This window comes from Mustela nigripes, chromosome 2 (assembly GCF_022355385.1).
Source record: "Mustela nigripes isolate SB6536 chromosome 2, MUSNIG.SB6536, whole genome shotgun sequence".
Lineage (NCBI taxonomy): Eukaryota > Metazoa > Chordata > Mammalia > Carnivora > Mustelidae > Mustela > Mustela nigripes.
The window spans coordinates 163,562,663-163,583,198 of record NC_081558.1 but is presented as its reverse complement, the minus strand read 5'-3'; the positions used below and the strand labels follow the sequence as shown (position 1 = coordinate 163,583,198).

Sequence of the window (20,536 nt, the reverse complement as noted above, 5' to 3'; positions counted from 1 at the left end):
TTTCTCACTGTTTCCTCCCCTGTTTACCGTATTTGAGTTTGTTTCCATGTGAACTCACTTGTGAGGAGATCCCTGGATTCTCTGCAAAGGCATGGGGGACTCCCTCCTGGGCTAATTCATACTTTGCTTTTATTATCATTTTAAAATTAGATTTAGGTATTGATAAAAATCCAAATACCAGAATACAGAAGCTTGTGGGATTTTTTTTTCTCACGTAACACAAAAATTTAAGAGCATACTGGTTTCAGATCAAACCTCTAGAAGCCTCCATCACCACATTTCCTGTTTGTAACTGAACAAAGTACACACAAAAGATTTTAAAACACAGAAGAGAGAAACCTGAGGTACGGTTACAGACACGTTTTACTGGCACACTGCTTCTAAAATACCAGAGCACCTTTACCAAGAAAAAAGGAGTTTGTGGGAGCCTTTTTAATCCAGACATTTCCCTTATGGCTACATAAGGATTTCTCTGACAAAGGAAGCATGTCAGGTAAGTGGCATTTTTAATTCTTTCATTCTATTCCTGTGCCTAAAAATTCACGAAATAATTTCCACCACTCCAACCAAAAAAACACTTAAGATTTGAGGATTAAATTAGTTTATACATTATTTTTAAAATGTGAGATAACATTTAGTATAATTTAGAACATACTTGGAAAGACTGTAGTAAATATTAGTTGATTATTTTCTCTTAGAAGAAAAAAATGGGAAGTTGCATAAGATAAAGCTAGTTGTAACTGTTCAGTTAGTGTTCATTGATAATTATGCCAATTACAGTATCTGTTATTTTTAAACTTTTGTTGATCATGCATATTCCTCTTTAGTTATAAAACAGGTCGGTAGTAACCACATTTCTAATTCCTTTGAGTTTAAGAATTGTAATATCTTCCCAGAAATTAACCCAATTGCTGATACCAGAGAGGTGACCATTCTGCAATGGCCAGTGAAAATTTGATCTTTGTGACATGGATCACAAGGCTTGAATCCCCATTGATTAGCTGAGTATCTGTTCCACGTTGATGGTTCATACCCCTTTTAATGTTTTGTGTACTTTTTATGTCTTTAGTAAGTATCTTTTTGTTGTAAAAGAAAAGATACACACTATACCAAGTAAGAGGACTGAAATATATATGAAAAAGAAAAATATTTACATAGTTCCCGCCACCTCAAAAAAAACACAAGGTATTATGTTGTATTTCCTTCCCACTCTTATTTCAACACATTCTACATGTTTTGCTTTTCATACCTGAAATAATAGTGAATATAAAATCATATACTAAGAATTTTTTGCTAACATTAGAGTATAAGTTTTTCCCTTCTCATGATGATTTCTGCCTAATCATTTTAGAAGAATGTAGACAACGACATCCATTAGGCTAATTATAGTTTCCTTAGCTATTTCTTTGTTGTTGGACATTTGTGTTTTAAACAGCTGTGTTATATTTCAAATGACAGAAAGATGAACATCTCTATACTTTTCCTATATTAAGAGTCATTTTCTTGGGAAAAATTTCTAGACTTGGCATTATTGAGTAAGAGGTTACAAACACTGTAAATCTCATTATTATATAGTTGCTTTTTCAAGAGTTATGCCAATCCACTCTCATTCTAGTGTGTTTCTCCTGAATAGGCTGGTATCCCCTAAAAAAAATCTTTACTGATAAAAGCGTAATATACTAACCCATTGTTGATAATCATTGATTATAATGAAGTTGAACAGTTTAAATGGGTTTTTAAACTGTTTAGCATCAAGCAATCTGTGCATTGTCTAATTATATCTTTTGCTTCATTATAGTGCTTACAGTACTTCTAATATCAATTTGTGTGAGCCATTGATAGGGTAAAGATATTATATATAATTTCTGTGAATTTTCTTCCCAGTATTTTGTTTGCTGATTTTAAAATCAGTTGATTGGATTAATCACACAGGGAGCATAAGCCTGACATGTGATTTACATACCTATCTTTATTTTTTCTAGGTTCATAGGTTAGCAAAGAACAAAACAACTGTTCCAGTTTTGCCAGTGCCCTGCAAAAAATAGACATGGCAATATTACGAACAGTTCTCATGAGCTGATGGTGTTGGGGGAACTCAGGAAGCATGGGAAGGCCAAAGACGTTGAGTATAACATTCAACTATTTCCAGGATTCATTAATGCTAATTTTATGAGGGATATGATACAATTTCTTCCCTACAATTTTGTAGTTTAGATGTTCCCTTTATAGGTAATATAGGAGTTCCCCATTGACAGTTGAGACCTTCCGCAATGCCACAGAAGAGATAAAAAATATCAAGGGTTTGCTGTCAAAAACTCATAGAACTTAAAAGGATGGGAAAAGACTTTAATGTGAAAGAAGAGTCAGACAACAGTATTTTTTACATTTAGATAGGTGAAGTTACAAAGAAAATTAGTGTGAAAAAGCAAAATTATTCCTAGTTAAGTAAAGCAATGTAAGAAATTAACCCCCAAGTATCATTGGGTTTCTCCTGCCTAAATGCCTTGCACTTACTGCATTCATAAATTGGCCAATATCATAATTCCTACCATGTTTCTGCATACACATAAAGTTAATATTAGCTGAATCAACTGGTGAGAACAATTCCTGAGGGCTACCATTAATTTAGTTTACAAAGTGATCCACAACTTAGGTACAGATTGTTGCTTTTCCAAAAAAAAATTTTTTTTTCATTGTCTTCACACGGTTTTCTCTTTCCTTGAGCCTCAATCGCTTTTCTGAGAACAATGAGCCTTTCCTTTAGAGATGAGATAGGACTAATTTATTAATCATCTTTTAAACTTAGGTATTCTTTTAATTAAAGATGGGTCAAAGATAATGTGTTTCATCATTTAATTTAAGTAATATGTGCAGTGATTTTAAGAAAGGATTAAGGATTTCAATCCAGGAAAAATCATCAACATCATTATTGGTCACATTTCCAGGCATTTTGAATTTTATTTAATTATTCTAGAACTAGAAAGAGGAAAGAAAAAAAATTAACAGGCTTCTTACAACAATAAAGAAACATGATAGTTAAAATTTTGTTGGCTGAAGGTTTCCCATACACCCATGATATCCTAAGAGGATCTTGCCAAGGTGCTTCTCCAACAGAAAACAATTAAGTACATACATAAAATGGAGCCCAGTGGTGGGTATTATGGAGGGCACGGATTGCATGGAGCATTGGGTGTTATACGCAAACAATGAATTTGGCCAGCACTTTAATCCCAATAGGGTTTCTCAAGTTGACCAATCCCAATTAAAGTTTAATTATAAAATTGACAAGTAGTCCAGTCCTGGGGAAATTATAACATAGTGTCTTTTTTTTTTTTGAGGTTGTACATTTTATTTTTTTAATTTAATTTAATTTAATTTTTTTCCATGATCCATAATTCATTGTTTATGCACTACACCCAGTGGTCCATGCAGTACGTGCCCTCCTTAATACCCACCACAAGGCTCACCCAACCCCTCTTCCCCCTCCTCTCCAAAACCCTCAGTTTCTTTCTCAGAGTCCACAGTCTCTCATGGTTTGTCTCCCCCTATGATTTCCCTCAACTCACTTCTCCTCTCCATCAGAGAGTCTTAAAATCTCTCCCATACCTCCCTCCACAGTTATGTTCCCTTTAACAAATTCAGTTAAGTCTTGGCTAAGAGCAACTATGATGTGCTAGAAATATGTCACACAGCTGAGGATCTGAACTCCAGAGTTATAATTGGCCTAGTGAGGTTCAGTGAGATGCAAAAAGTCACACAGCTAGGAAGTGTCTTCACTCAGTCTCCCTCTGCACTTTGAAGCAGGCATTCCAATGCCCTGTACTGCTATCGTCCCTCTCCCCATCACTGTCCTTCCCCCAACAGACACCATCCATTTCTCAAATAACCCTCTGTTCATACCAGATCCTTACTTAAGGTGGACAGATACCAAGATTTGCATTAAAAACAATATCTTATTTACTCGAAAGCCTGAGAGTTGATTTCAGAATACCTTCCAGTGCGTCTATCAATGACCCTTAATGCCTTTTATTGATGGGGTGATGGGGATGGATGGTAGTGGGATAGGGGGCTGTGTGGATAGTGACAGCGTGCTGCAAAGAGGCCTCAGGAATGCATCTAGTTCCCCGGCAAACTGTCATTAACTGTCAGTAATAAAAAAACTCTTTTTATGCATAGGATCCATGGGGATATGATATATCAGAACTTTTTCTTTGAACTTTCTGGGGTGCCTAAAGCAGATACACGTACTCATGGAATGCAACAAGGAGATGGTCACTGCTCTGACAGAATCTGCAAGCCAAGGGAAAGAAACCATGTTGAAAAGCCATATCCTATAAACTATAAACTCATACAATTGTGTCAGTTACAGACTCCCTGAAGGAAAACAATTAAGGCATCATATGTATTGCTTTTCTATTGTTAGTTAAGTGAAGTCTTCTGTATGAATCAAACCTGCCAGCAGAAAAATGATACATTTGCTGGGTTTCCCTCCAGAGCACAAGCAAATGTGAATTCCAGCTACAGTTCCTGCCAAGTACTGTTGGCATTAAAGGAGTCAGAGGTCTTATAATTAGAGAGACTATGATTAGCCCCTGGCAGTTGAAAGCTAGATAGAAACTTAAATCATGCTTTTCCTAGCTGTCATTGCCTCACTAATAACTTCTTGAGGCCTTTGGCTTTTTAACAGTGTGAAGAGCTAAATTCAAATTGTGTGGGAGTTCTTTTTAAATTGATAAAAGCTTTTTAAACGAAAGTAATTATAATTATGGAATAATGATACTGAAGATTGCATTTGTTGGGCAAGAACTTTTGAGCACTTTGTGCATCTAATAGTATAAGCAACATTATCTGTACTGAATAGACACCCACATGGGTTTGGAGATACTCATATTGCACTTGGGAAATAACTGGGTCAAGGGAGGTATGAAAGTATGTGTAAACTCTTACATAAATCTGTCATTCAGGTTGAAAATCCCCACCATTTAGCTACTCAATAGCTAAATGTGTATTTTGTTTTGTTTTGTTTTTCTCATCTGTGTAAGTTTTCTTTGTTTTCAAAATGGGGGCATTTATTGTTGGCAATCAAAAAATTAAGAAAGCTGAGGCTCAGACTTGTGACTCTGAACCCCACGTTGGGTGTAGAGATTACTTAACATCTTTTTTAAAAAAATTATGAAAGCTATCAAGAATGTCACGAAATACAAAGTTTCTAAATTAAAATCTGCCTGTTTAAAACTCATATCACATTACACAAGGAAAAAGTCTTGGAAAACAGAAGGTTAGATAGGAGTTGGAAACTCCGGAAATCAGAAAAAAACAGAGACCATGCTAAACCAACCCCATGCTTTAGAATTTGGCCTAAGTTTTCAAAGGCCTCCAGTTGGTTATGTGAAACAAATTAATTGTTACAGTAAATGACAAAACTGAGCCCTAGAAGAATGTATGGTATGGTCTAAGTTCTTGTCTTACTGTTGCTAATGTATTTCCTGAAAATTACTAGGATTTTGTTAAAGCCTTTACATAAAATAAGTAGGCTCATGATCTTGACATGGTTGTTTCTTTGTAGTTGAGAGCAAATTATTTTCTTGTCCCAATTAATGGACTGATACAACTTTTTCGTGTTCCTTTTAATTAAAGAAGCTAAAGGGGAACTTCTAATTGAAATATAATTTTGTGCAAATGATAGGATATTTTATAGCTAGAATCAGTGTAATTATAAAAATAAGATGAGGGGCTTTGCCTTGAAGTATGCTTTTTTATACAGCACTTCATTCTATTTGCCCAAACTACAACTATTTATTGAATATAGACTAAATACTAGATACTATGAGAACTGAAAGAAAAAAAAAAAAACTAAGTACAAAGTAAATCGTTAGTTCTCTCAAGGATAAGTTCTAGCCATCTATTATTCCTTCCTTCTTTCTTTCTTTGCTTTCTTACTCCTCCCTCAGAAAGAGAGGTATTTGAAGTACATAAAGCATATAGTCCTGTATAAGGGTTAACCAAATAGATCAAGACAAAGGAAAATTAAGGAGAAGTGGGTACAATTAGGTCACAAAAATGAGTATCATATAATCACAGAGATTTGCTTAAGATAGATTGTTTATCAAATGATACATAATTGCAGCCAGATGGCTGACGGTAATAGTCACATGAACCATAAGGGTGAAAACGTGCCAGTTCTTGGGGAGATCCCAGCTTCTTCTACCAGAGATGCCAAGTGATATATTCAACGATGTCTTCTAGTCCATAGACTCCTTATAATTAATGAATTCAATAGCACATTTCATCCAGCTGGTTCTTTTCTCTAAAACGAGATTCATTTTGCCCTGATAACATAGGCAGAAATTGTATAAAATGGAAGAAAACAAAAAGAGTGACAAAGCGCTCTTAATTTTTATTTTCTGATTGTAACCTGCAGTTCAGGATTCTGTTGCCATTTGAAGGCAGATTGTCAGCTGAAATGGAAACAGCTTTGATATTCTCTTAAAGCATTTTAGGAACATAACTGGTATATGTCCCAGTTTAGAAAGCCATCGAAGCCCATTCTATATCCATTCAGAGGCAGATCTGGGAGAACTTAAGACAAGGTGAAAATTTCCTTCCCAAAACAGTTTTGCATCCTTTCAGCATGTGCATGAGTGAATGATCAAGGTCCCAAAGTATATGTTATAGGATTTGATGCAATAATTCTAGACTGAACTTTTTTTTTTTAATTACAAATTTTCTAAAGTAAACATACTTTTTTTCTTTTTTTCCCAAGTTTTTATTTAAATTTGTTAGTTAACATACAGTGGAATATTAGTTTCAGGAGTAGAATTTAGTGATTCCTCACTTACATACAATATCCAGTGCTCAGCACAAGTGCCCTACTTAATGCCCATCAACTATCTAACCCATCCCCCACCCACCTCCCTTCCAGCAGTTTGTTTTCTTCAGCTTGCCTCTCTTTTTTCCCCTTATGTTCTCAAATTCCACATATGAATGAAATCATATGGTATTTTATTTCTCTGACTTAGTTCACTTAGCATAATACTCTCTGGCTCCATCTACATTGTTGAGAATGGCAAGATTTCATTCTTTTTGATGGCTGAGTAATATTCCTTTGTATATATATACCACTTCTTCTTTATTCATTCATCAGTTGATGGACATTTGGGCTCTTTCCATAATTTGGCTACTGTTGATGCTGCTGCTATAAATACTGGGGTACACCTACCTTTTGAATTAATATTTTTGTATCTTGTGAGTAAATACCCAGGAGTGTGATTGCTGGGTCATAGGGTAGTTCCATTTTTAACTTTTTGAGGAACCTCCATACTATTTTCCAGAGTGGCTCCACCAATTTGCATTCCTACCAACAGTGTGAAAGGGTTCCCTTTTCTCCACATCCTCACCAACATCTGTGGTTTTTCCTGTGTTGTTAATTTTAGCTATTCTGACAGGTGTGAAGTGGTATCTCATTGTGGTGTTGATTTGTATTTCCCTGATGATGAATGATGTTGAGAATCTTTTCATGTCTGTTAGCCATCTGTAAAAATTAGATTTGACTACTTCTAACATAAGATTATAAATTACCCAATTTGCTTACCAGTAAATCATTAATATATCTATCAAATGCTTCATTAGAAACAAAGCAACTTTCTGGCCAACTCTATAAAATATTAGCTGTTATAAGTGTTCTTAAGTAACCTATACTATATTGTGGTATATATAATTACTAGGCTGAAAAAAATGGGTATTTGCCTAAAACAATAATTTGATCTTTAAGTAGTTACTTAAAGATTAAAGATTGTCCATTCTTTCTCTAACAATAACCAGACAGAACAACTATTTCATGAGGCCACTCTTGATTTATGATAACCGTGTTATCAGTACATAGAAAAACACTTATTTTTCTATTCTCATACTGGAAGAGTATGCATTTAATAAGTGAACATAAAGACATTGATCTTTAAGGTAAAGGTTGAAGAGAGTGAAAGCACATCTCGTTTCATGTCTCTGGAAGTTATTGTGTATTCTCTGAGGAGATTACTTCTCCTCACTCTGACTCTTGGGCCATTACCATCCCAGCATTATGCAGGTGTAAATTTCCTAAGGTTGCATCTAGCTCATACGGCTTACCTCAACTAGTGGTCTTTTCTAAATTCCTTTCCCCAGAGATTTCACTGACCCCAACCAAACTCCTTAAAGACTTATTTTTACTTTTTAAATTTTTAAAAAAGCTTTTATTTACTTATTTTACAGACAGAGATCACAAGTAGACAGAGAGGCAGGCAGAGAGTGACAGGGGACACTGAGCGGACAGCCCAATGCGGGGCTCGAAACCAGGACCCTGAGATCATAACCTGAGCCAAAGGCAGAGGCTCAGCCCACTGAACTATCAGGTGCCGCAAAGACTAATTTTTAAACAAGAAAAGAAAATTTTATGTTTAGAGTGGTGGACACCCCATAAATTTAATCATATCAGTAGCTGTTAATGCAAACCACTTGTTCTAAACTTCCTGGAAAAAAAATAATCTGTAGGTTTTTCAGTAAATACATATTCAGGGCAGAAAGAATTAGACTGTTGTAGATGAGCACTTACACCAAGATTACAGTGGCCTAATGTGCTATTCTACTTCTCACAAGGATCTGGTCCCTAGCTGCTGGAAGGTAGGTACTTTCTCAACAGTACTAGAGAAAAATGTAATAGAATCTTCAGCTTGTCTTCCCAAAGTTGTGGGTGTGTTTAGACCTCATACTTGATCAGAACGTTTCTGTTGGCCCTAGTCATTACATTTCCATCTTCATGCCACTCATTTTCTATTTAGTTAGTTGATACATGCTTAGTGAGAACCTACTTTGCTCTCTGAATAGGTTGCAGAAGTAGGTTGCAGAAATAAAAATTGGAATCTTACTGGTATTAAGATGAGAATAACAATAATTCTCAGTTATATATTGAAGTATAGCAAAGAGAACACAGTCAATGGTATTGTAACAGTGTTGTATGACAGCAGAAGCTAACTACACTTGCGATGAGCCTAGCATAACATATAGAAATGTTGTACCTCTGAAACTAATGTAACATTGTGTGTCAGCCATACTCAAATAAAATTTTTTTAAAGAATAATAGCTCACATTTATTGAGCATCTTATTAATGAGGAACACTCTTCTATAAATCTCAATCTCCACAAAACTAGGTACAATGAGGAAATTGAAGCATGAAGACCACAATGAATATGACCTTTCAGTCCTTCAAGAAGTTCAGTTAAGTAGGGAGAGAATTTTACACATAAATGATTACCTCAACAAATATTACCTCAATATTTGTTGAATTACAGAGATCTAAAAGATATCACTTGGTGGGGGACAGGCAGCGTAGAGTGAACGCTTCAAAGAAAATGCAGTCTTGAAGGATGACTAGGAACTTGTTAAATAGTTAAGGGGGAAGGCATTTCGGGCAAAGGGGCAAATACACAGAGACATAAGGACATGAGATGGTAAGTATGGTATCTGCTGAGAATCTTAAGTGTCTCAGAATGACTGGAGCATGGTGTATTATTGGGCAGGCATAGCAAATAAGTCCTAAAAGATAAGAAACCTAAAGTAATATTTTGTGGAAATAGTTCATGGTGAGGAAAGAAAAGTGTGATGTTCTCTATGCTTAGGGCAGAGAGAGGAGCAAGTTCCTTCTCCTGGGAGAAAAGACAAGTGAACAATCTCCTCCAAAAACCACAAAGGAGGGAACTATATGAGACAGTGTGTGGAAAGATAGTAGCTACCAGGAATGGTGTTCAATGAACCAAAAGAGCCATAAACCTTAAGTCCGGACCAATTGCAATAATAGGAAAAGAGGCCAGATCAACCTGGAAAGGGTCTGCTTAATATTGTGTTCTAAAACCTGAGCCATCATTATATTAAAATCCTATAAGATGTGTATATCCTTTGATCTAGCAAATCAAGAATTTCTAACATGGGAAAAAATTAAGATTGGATATATAGTTGTAGCTACAGATATTCACCACAACATTGCTTATATAACTAAAAATCACGAGCAACTTAAATATCTAATGATAAGGGATTGTTTAAATTATGGAAAATTCGCTCAATGGGATATAGGGCAGCTAAAAGAAATGAACATATATTTTATTTATAGGAAAAGAAACACACTATAGATTATTGGAATGAAAGTAGATAATAGTATAGTCAGTATAAATGAATCATATGTCTTTGTCTGTAACAATTTTTATACGGAGAAAAATAACTGGAAGTATATGAACCAAGGTGTTCACAGGGGTCATCTCTTGAAAACAGGATTGTGGTTGATTCTTAGCTTTCTGTTTTTGCTTGTCTCAGTTTACTAATTGTTTTTAATTGTGAACAAGAATGATACATACAGCAAATCTGGCCTCTGTGTAGCAACTGAAGTTCATTTATTTGTTACCAAATACAGTGACTGTAGAGGGTGAGTGATTTGAGTCTACTTGACAGACGGAATATCCTGAATTGATAATTGTGATCTATCTCGATAGAAAATATAGTATGTGCCCTCAAATTGCCTTAAGATTTAAGATGTGAAAGAACCTAGAACTGCATCTAGACTGTGGGTCTGTAAGTGACAAATACAAGAAGTCCTTAATAACATAATTCATTGATTTAACCATTAGTTTGATAATAGAAAACATAAACTAATACCTTTGTATTGTGATAGCAGAGAGAGAAACTGAGACCCATCTGGCCATTGAGACAGCTTGCTGGTCCCATTTGTTCACAATTATAGTCCCATTAACCACCTGAGAAGGACTATTATCAATGCACAATGGGGAACAAGCTCTCTTTGAAAGCATGTCTTAAAAATTCCCTGAGACCCAGCAATTATATTCTCAGGAGCCTCTTTCTACAGATGCCTGTACAAAAGGCCTGTACAGTGAAGTTCACTGCATTATTGTTTATAAGAGAAACCATTTTAAAAAATCAGAATGTCCATCTTAGAGAAGTGGGTAGGTGAATTATAGTACAGCAATACTGTATAATTCCTTGTAGCCACTAAAAATAACATAATAACATGGCAAACATCCCCCAGACACATTGGTAACTTTTTTAAAAAAGGCTAATTAGTATAAAATTTGTGACCCATTTATGCTCTAATAGAGAATCTTACATGTTATTCTAGGAATTGCTTAGATTTTTTATATTGCTAGGATTTTTTAAATATATACTCAGCAGGCACATGTGTTCTTTTCATAAACATAAAAGTCAAAGAAATATTTCTAGGAATATAGACGGTACCATGCAAAACCTAGAATTTCTGGTATATTTTAAGTAGTTAATGATTACTATGTTGTAGAATTCTCATAAATATTTATGGGATGATGTTCATGATGAATAAATAAGGCCTTTTTAAACCTTAGTGTTTTTAACCAAATGAATTGATAGGTCTATTGGAGAATTAAAAACTATTCAAGTCTTCTCATTTTTCTTTAATTTTATGAAACATAAAAAGTCCCTTAAAGAAAATAAAACCAGGGGCTCCTGGTTGGCTCAGTCATTAAGCATCTGCCTTCAGCGTAGGTCATGATCCCAGAGTCTAGGGATTGAGCCCTGCTTCAGGCTCCCTGCGCAGTGGGAAGCTTGTTCTCCCTCTCCTACTCCCCCTGCTTGTGTTCCCTCTCTTGCTGTCTCTCTCTCTGTCAGATAAAGAAATAAAATCTTAAAAAAAGAAAGAAAACAAAACCACACATTTCACTATCATTATCAGCGACCTTTTCCCATTTATTAACAAATTCTTTAAAAATCTTTATAAATCATGTATATTATGCCTCGCACTGCAGAGCAGAAGGCAGAGATGGTTCTATCCTTTGTGGACTTCATGGTATTTCGAACACCTAAATAACATAGTATGAAATTAAAAAGGAGGTTGCAGACATTAGTAGACAGATTTATGTTTAAAGAGCCACAGACTAGTTCAAACAAAAGCAAAGTATATATAAATAAGCAATATGCAAATTATATGCAAATATGTAGATGTACATCTATATCACAAATGTTCATTTAAAAATAAATGATGCGAAGGAAAGAAAGAAGGCAGGGATGGGGGAATGGAAGGAGGAAGGGAAGTAGGGGAGGGCGGGCTGAAGGCAGGCAGGAAGGAAGGAAACCAGACGACCTCTCAAACAGGTCCACTGACAGCGACTCAACAACCACACTGCAATGTCAATATGTACTCAAAAAAACAAAAAACAAAAAACAACAATTCAAACATGAAATTTGAGATATAGAAAATAAGTATAAGAGAGCAGCACAAAGGACATTTTGGTCTAAGGATTATTTGCTGGTTTAAAGACAGGAGAGGGAAGCAAGACTGATTTCCCTCCTGTGAGGGGTTTGCCTGTTCTGCATCTAACATCATGCTATTTAGAGTTCTTTGAAAGGGCCGAGCATGGTGTCTGATTCGGGGAAGTCATAGAGGGAGCCGAGGCTGGGAAGGAACATAAGCTCTGTTGTAGCTACTGTCACATGCCATTTCTGCTTGTCTTTACACATCTGTGTCACCAGCTAAACAGTGCCTTGAGGGCCAAGATTCTGTTTTCTTTACCTTTGATTCCCAAATATAAGGCACAGGTCCTGACACAGAAGAGATGTCTGATGTCGGTTGAACACATAAATATACAGTGTTAGAGAATCATAAGCTACTTTTCTGGGGTCAGTATTCACATGACTATTTGGCTACTAAGATAATTGTCTAATTCTTATACATATATATGTATATATATAAATATATAAAATTATAATATATACATATGTAAAATATATATAAAATACATATTAATAAAATATAAATCATGTAATAAATATACATTTATAATTAATATATAATGTTTATATAGTATATGATATATGGTATAGACTATATGTATACACATATGCATATTATATATGTATTACATATAAAATCAATATATTTATATGTAAATATAATGTATTTTATATACGCATTATACATAAATATACACATAATACATATATCTAAATACATAAAATCAGGGTAATTATCTTATAAAACACTCATATACATGTAAAGATTACCATAAATAACCAAGGACAACTGATAGGCAATAGCCCACAAGCCCCCTATGGCTCAGGAATGAAAAAAGAATCTCTACACAAGGGTAAAGAGAAGCATAACTATTTATAGAAGGGGATAAGTGGTTTTCCATAAATAAAAGTATATATGACTATATCTGAAGATTAAAGAAAGGGAAAAAGTAGGGCAAATTATCATTCTGGATAATCTGGATGATTTTCATTTTGAATCAAAGTCTTAATAATCTGTCACCAGTTGTCAAATATTAGCAGCTAGACTAAAAACATCTTTCATTTCATCAACACTGAGAATGAGGGAAACTTGCTTCCTTTTGTCCATGCTGAATACAGGGACATAATAGCAATACCCATTTGAAATCTGTAAGGCAGCTTTGTCTGTCAATGGTAATTAATTTCTTGGCAGAGGATTTGTTCTTCATTATGAATAAAAACTATGGTTTTAATTGTGGGAATATTCAATTCAAAACAAATTGGTGAGCACCTATGATGTTGATATAGGTATTTTTTGTTTGTTTGTTTTTTTCCAGGAAACTCTGAATGCCAGTTTTATGCCTGGATAATTGTAGCCTTTTTGGGGTTAGCTCTGGTTGTATCACTGATCTTCAATATTTCCCACTATGTGGAAAAGCAGCGACAAGGTAAGACATTTTGAAAAATAGCCAGATAGTACCAACTTGAATAGAAACAAGTCCCTGGAAAACCTACAGAAGAAGACAATTTTATGAAATGTCATGAAGTAGGGTATTTTCATCTGTAGGACTCCTATATGATACTTTTTTTCTACCCTTAGGTTTCTCTTAATTTAAAAATGCCATCATATTAGAATATAAACAGACTCCCAATCTTGGCTTTATCTCTGCCTTAACAAATACAGAGTAGGAAGGAATTGTCCTGGTAAAATGTAGTTTTCCTTTTCCAACTTAACAGCTCGTGAAATTGTAGCCTCTTCTGCAGCAGCTATAAAAGTTCTCACTGATAGCTGATGGAAAGAGTGGCGACCCAAATCCTCAAGCTTCCACTCAAGCCTACTCAAACCCCTCAGCATCAGTCAGAACCTCTGAAATACAGGTAGCTGGCCTGGGATCAGAAGAAAAATGGCAAAACAACAGGCTGATCCACAAGCTTATTTTCTAACACTCCTGGGGTTAGCTAGCTGTTCCTTTAAACAAGCTGGTCAGAAGTTTTAGCCATGTGACTCACCCTCATGAACATGACTGAAATAGCTCAATGCCCAGCGATGGCACAATCTTTGCACACCAATGGCATTCAATACAAGTGTGTTGGGTAGATGGATGGATGGATGGATGGATGAATACGAAAATCCAGCTATTTCTGGGAGCAGGACATTTCAGTGGTTATAATGAATAGAAAAAAAATGTCAGTACATTTTAACAGTACATTTAACAGAGAAGAAGTAAAACAAAGTTAATAAAATTGCATTAGACACATGACCAAGAAAAACTGCATGAAGCTAATTTAGACAATAGTTAGAATCTGGGAGAGTCCTTGATCCTCTTGGGATAACACAAATATAAAATATGAAGACATGTTACTGTCACGCCTCTCAAAAAAAGACAAAAGGCACTAGAAAGTCAAGCGGTATAGCTGAGGTCACACGTCTACTCAATAACAAAGTCAAGGATAAGGGTCCTATCTAATTCTCTGTTCAAAGTGGTTCCCACCAGCACACGTTGCTTTTACATTGTGTACCAACTATCCTTGGCCAGAAACCCAACACTCCTTTAGGATCTCTATTACATCATTTCTAAGCCTAAAATGCCAGCCAGGCAATGCTTTTTCATTAGCAATGATTTCAATAATTCTTTTTTTAAAATTTTTTATTTTTTATTAACATATAATGTATTACTAGCCCCAGGGGTACAGGTCTATGAATTGCCAGGTTTACACACTTCACAGCATTCACCATAACACATACATTTACCAATGTCCATAACCCAATTAATAATTCTTTTTTAAATCAAATGTTTTTTGAAACAAATTTCATAAGTCAGATGCATGAATGACCCATCCTCTAACATTTTTGAAAAAGGCTTCCGTCATAGAAAAAAATGAGCTAAGAGCAACACTTTTCGCTTAAAATGACTATATTTTAATTTCTCCACTAAGATATTTTATGAATGCAGATAATACTGTCACTTGTATTAGAAAATGATGAGGGGCACCTGGGTGGCTCAGTGAGTTAAGCCTCTGCCTTTGGCTCAGGTCATGATCTCAGGGTCCTGGGATCGAGTCCCGCATTGGGCTCTCTGCTCAGCAGGGAGCCTGCTTCCTCCTCTCTATCTGCCTGCCTCTCTGCCTACTTGTGAACTCTGTCTGTCAAATAAGTAAATAAAATCTTAAAAAAAAAAAAAAAAAAAAAAGGTGAATTGAGGGGGACCTGGATGGCTCCATCAGTTAAACGTCTGACTTCAGCTCAGGACATGATCCCAGGGTCCAGGCTCCCTGCTTAGTGGGGAACCTCCTTTTTCCCTCCCCCCGTGTCCCTCCCCTTGCTTGTGTTCTCTCTCCCTCAAATAAATAAATAAAACCCTTTAAAAAAGAAAAAGGTGAATTGAGAGCTATAGAGTTGAAATAATTTAGGACGGAAGCCAGGACAAGAATAACCATGTGAACTAATACTTCACGCTCTGTTGATTTCGGTGCAGGTCTCTGGAGTCTCCAGTCCCTTTGTGGGACCAAGGAACAAGTGTCCTCCTCAGTTCTCATTTTTTGGTAGTTTGTGCTTTGGAATTTATTTATCCATATTCATACCATTTGCCACCATATGGGCTCCTTTTGGAAGTTGTTCTCTTATAACGGTTAGTTGACCACTACCAAAAGACAGTAGACTAACTTTTTAAGAAAGAAAACAAGGACGAAAGGAAAGGAGGAAGGGAGGAAGGGAAAGAGAAAGGCTTTTTCTTAAAAAAATAAATAAATAAATTTTTTTTTTTTTCATTTCAATTGTACAAACCATGTCTCAGGTGTGTCACAAATTACTTCGTCTAAAAACAGTATGGTGGGAAATACCATTTTAAAAAAACAGGAAATAGTCAATTATATTCATTGTTCTATTTTTAAAAATTAATTTCGATTCTTTCAATTTGTTCTTAACATCATGGCTTTTGAAGTCAACTGCCATTAATTAGAATGCTGCTTTCAATATTTACCTGGGAGACCTCTTGTACCAGAAACATAGTTTCTCATAGTTTCCTTGCCTACAAAATGTGGAAAACACTGTTCAGACCAAGGGTTATGAGACTTCTAGAGATCCCTCAGCATCGTGCTGGGGACAGAGGAGGTCAGTCTTGCTCAGGGCACAGCCCACAACACCACTCTCGGTGGCCCCAGTGCCTCCTTCCCTTCATCCACTGGCATTTGTGAAGGGCTTGCCCTAACTACATCTTTCCCCATTTAATTTTAGTGTCAGGTTCAGGGAACGTTAGTTCCTCTGACTCCTCACTCCTAGAGAGAGGAGTGATCTCCCTAGAGGACCTAGAGGATACACCTCTGTATCCTCTAGGTCCTCTCCAGGCCCTATGTCACTTCCTGCCCCATGTCTATATCATTTAACATGTCTATGTAATAACCTGAGCTTTAGCAATGATGTTGTGTCCATTGAAGTCCTGCACAGATGCCTTTTAGAGCGTTTTCCATAGGCTTTCATAAACAGTTCTAACCATTAGTCTACTGCAAATTATTTTTTTTAAGCAATAACATGCCTGGGTCTTGCATTTTATTAAGGTGCAAACCTCAGATTAGCCTTGCAGCAGAGCTCATGGATGCCAAAATACCCTTCATTCTCATCCCACCTCACCTTTTTCTCACTGCAACCTTCTCCTAACTGCCCCAGGTTTTCCTGACGTCTTTCCGCTAGCATCAGTAATAAATGTCACCCTTGGCTAGACCACATGAGCAAGTATTGCACTGTCTGTCTTTCTCGAAGGCTACAGGTGGCTCTGGGGTTAGCTCTGCAAACTGACTTCTGTCCCGTCCTGCTAAAGCCTCCTCCCGGCTTTGTTTGTCATAGGCAGAGGAGATTTGATGACATTAGTCAGCTTTTCTGCCACTCTGTCTGCAAACACAATGCCCCCCGTTATCTGACCTGATGGAACTTTTTATTTTTGCATCTCTGTGCTATTATTTGTGGCTAAGAAACTTGAAAGATAGGACTCCACCTATGGCCAACAGTGAGTGAATAAGTTGTGCTGGTGTATTAAATGGCTTACGAAAGAAAATCTCCATCCCAGCAACAACGCAGTATCTCCACATTCAATCAGATAGACATGATAAGCCTCTCCTTGATGTTTTCTGCAGCAGTGCTAGCTAGGTAAAAGCTTTGTAATGAAGTTCTCCCTTCCCCCAAAATAAACCTTACATTTTTAGGTGATTCTTTGTCTGTTCTTTAGGAGGATTATATTTATTTCTTTTCCTGCTAGGAAGGTATTAGCTTTGTCCTCCTTTAAATCCAAAAAATTTTCTTTATCCAACCTTTCTTCTCTGTTTTGAGAAGAAGGATAAGTAAGTGTATGGTTTGCTCATACATCAAAGTCTTATCAGTACATCTCCTATTCACTAGAAAATTATGGCACATTTTTCACATTTTCACATTAAGAATGTATCAAAAAATGTTATTATGGAGTTTGGACCATGTGCTGTTTTTCTTGTTATGTATTGCACATGGAAGAGTAAACACTATAAAGGAGAAAACATAAAAGCAAATGTTTGTTTACCTGCTCTCAACCATGAACCTGACCGCAAGTTGTCTGTATCTGAATCACAGAGAGGATTGTGAAAACTCACCCACCTCTTCTCAGACAGAATCTTGCAAATGTAACTGCTTCATAGCAACGTAAAAACTGCTTTTAGTTTTACTAAATATCATTGAGGTTATGGACATTGGGGAAGGTATGTGCTATGGTGAGTGCTATGAAGTGTGTAAACCTGGCGATTCACAGACCTGTACCCCTGGGGCTAATAAGACATTATATGTTAATAAAAAATATTTAAAAATATCATTGAGTTGATTAGATAGCTTCTAAATTATGCCATTTATTTTTAAATAAACTTATAAGCCTTCATGAACGAGCCAATGCTCTTCAGGAGACTGAGCCTGCTGCCCTTTCTCCTTGGTCCAAACCTCTAAACTTTTGATTACCACTCCTTTTTAAAGAAATCATATGCTACCACACTTCTTACCATAAGAAGGAACTTACTGAAACCATACGAGTACAGACTGTCCAGCTTCAGATTATACATTTAAATTCTAAGAGGAGAACAGAAGGTGGTGACCTTGAACATTTTAAGAACACTTTCAGGCTACAGTTTTAAGAATGTTGATTGGTCTTGATGCATAATGTCCTTTTCCCAATACTTATTTTCTTCCTCACACTGTTTTAGTTTTTTTTCTTCCATGTAAGCATCACATCATTAAATCATATCCTTCATAGAGTTGCTTTTTCTTCATTTTTCCCCCACAAAGCTTTTTGGTCCAAGCCTTGTTTTCCTTCTCTCTACTGATAACACATCCAACAAAACTTTCTTTCCATAAAGCTATCTTTTTAGAGGTGCCTGGGGGGCTCATTGAGTTAAAGCCTCTGCCTTCGGCTCAGGTCCTGATCTCAGAGTCCTGGGATTGAGCCCCGCATCGGGCTCTCTGCTCAGCAGGGAGCCTGCTTCCTACACCCCCACCCCCTGCCTGCCTCTCTATCTACTTGTGATCCCTCTCTGTCAAATAAATAAATAAAATCTTAAAAAAAAATAAAAACTATCCTTTTACGTATCACATTTGTGTACCTTCCAGACACCAACATTCATACTCCAAGCACTTCCAGCTGGAAAATCCACATTGTCTTTAGAAAATATTAGTCTGTATATGGAAACATTTGACCCTATGCCTATTTTTTTTTCTTATTCTCTATAAGTAATATCATTATTTTTGTTTTCAAATTCTTTATTTTTTATCTTTTCATTTAATACTCACTTGGTGACAATCCTCTTGCCAGAAATGAGATTTGGTCATTGCACTAAAAATCCAGCTTTACTTATAAATCTTGTAAATAGCATTTTAATTATATCAGCTTGTTTTCAGCTACTCCATTTAATGAAGAGATTCTATTCCAGTCAGCACAATTAAATTGTGGCTGAAAATGTGATTGAATTTAGAATGTATAATATTGAAAACCAGCTTTGTCATTTTCCAAAGTGTTTTTAACAAAAATTATTTCATTCATCTTCCGTATCTACTCACATGCTATAGGCATTATTATCTCTACTTTATAGGTAAAGCGAGAATCAGAGTTTTAAAAATGATTTGCATATTGTCACATGTAAAATGCATTGAAGATCTGCTACCCAAATCAAAATCTTGCAGTATCTCAACTGGAATCTTTTCCATAATACATTAGGTTACAGTTTGACTAAATTCTTGTATATATATTTTAATTCTTCTGAATACACTGACATATGACATGTCTATTTTATCCTCCAACATAATGATTTTAATAATTTGTTCCAATAATATTTCTCTGCTAGTGACCCTTCTGGAGAATACTTCAACTTGGTCACATATAAATTTAACTAAAAATAACTTTCTAGTTGTTTGGTGACTAATTCAGTCATTTGAGATATTTTTGCTAGTTCCTTACCAACACAATATTTTTTATATGTGAAAACTGAAAGGTCACCCTTTGGTTACTATTTTCTCTGTGTTATTGCCAGAGACTTAGATAATAATGGGCTCCATTTTTACAGAAATATCTTTTGCAAGATTTTGCTATTCAATGTCACGTTGAATAATACACAGTCAAAATATAATAATTATCATAATATACACATCCATTGATTTTAATATCTAAGAAAATTTATTAATGAACAGATACAGACTTCTTCATAATATTGATCTTAATTATTAAAATTGTGCTCTAAATTCCCCCTATTTTCTCTCAATAATTCATTAGGAATCTATTGCTTTTCATTAAAAGGATTCTTAAAACTATTTTTTTCAAGTTTGAATGTAAATATTTAATTTTTTTAAATTTAATTTTATTTTTTTTCAGTGTTCCAAAATTCACTGTTTATGCACCTCACCCAGTGCTCCATGTAATATGTGCCCTCCTTAATACCACCACCAGGCTCACCCAACCCCCAACACCTCTCTCCTCCAAAACCCTGTTTCTCAGTCCACAGTCTCTCATTGTTTGTCTCCCTCTCCGATTTCCCCCACCTCACTTCTCTCCCTCTCCCAGTGTCCTCTGTGTTATTCCTTATGCTCCACAAGTAAGTAAAACCATATGATAATTGATTCTCTTTGCTTGACTTATTTCATTCAGCATAATCTCTTCCAGTCCCGTCCATGTTGATATAAAATTTGGGTATTCATCCTTTCTGATGGAGGCATAATACTCCATTATATATATGGACCGTATCTTCTTTATCCATTCATCCATA

The 20,536-nt window shown here is 35.7% G+C and overlaps 1 protein-coding gene across 1 annotated transcript in view; it reads left to right on the top strand.

The window, feature by feature from the left end:
• The first annotated feature begins 308 nt into the window (after positions 1-308).
• The window catches only part of LOC132010210 (T-cell receptor-associated transmembrane adapter 1), a 67,809-nt gene continuing 47,581 nt past the window's right edge, over positions 309-20,536 (top strand). The window contains exons 1-2 of the mRNA XM_059388135.1: positions 309-493; positions 13,615-13,725. Coding sequence (XP_059244118.1) covers positions 487-493; positions 13,615-13,725 — 118 coding nt within the window. The 5' untranslated portion in view covers positions 309-486. The remainder of the gene's footprint in view (positions 494-13,614; positions 13,726-20,536) is intronic.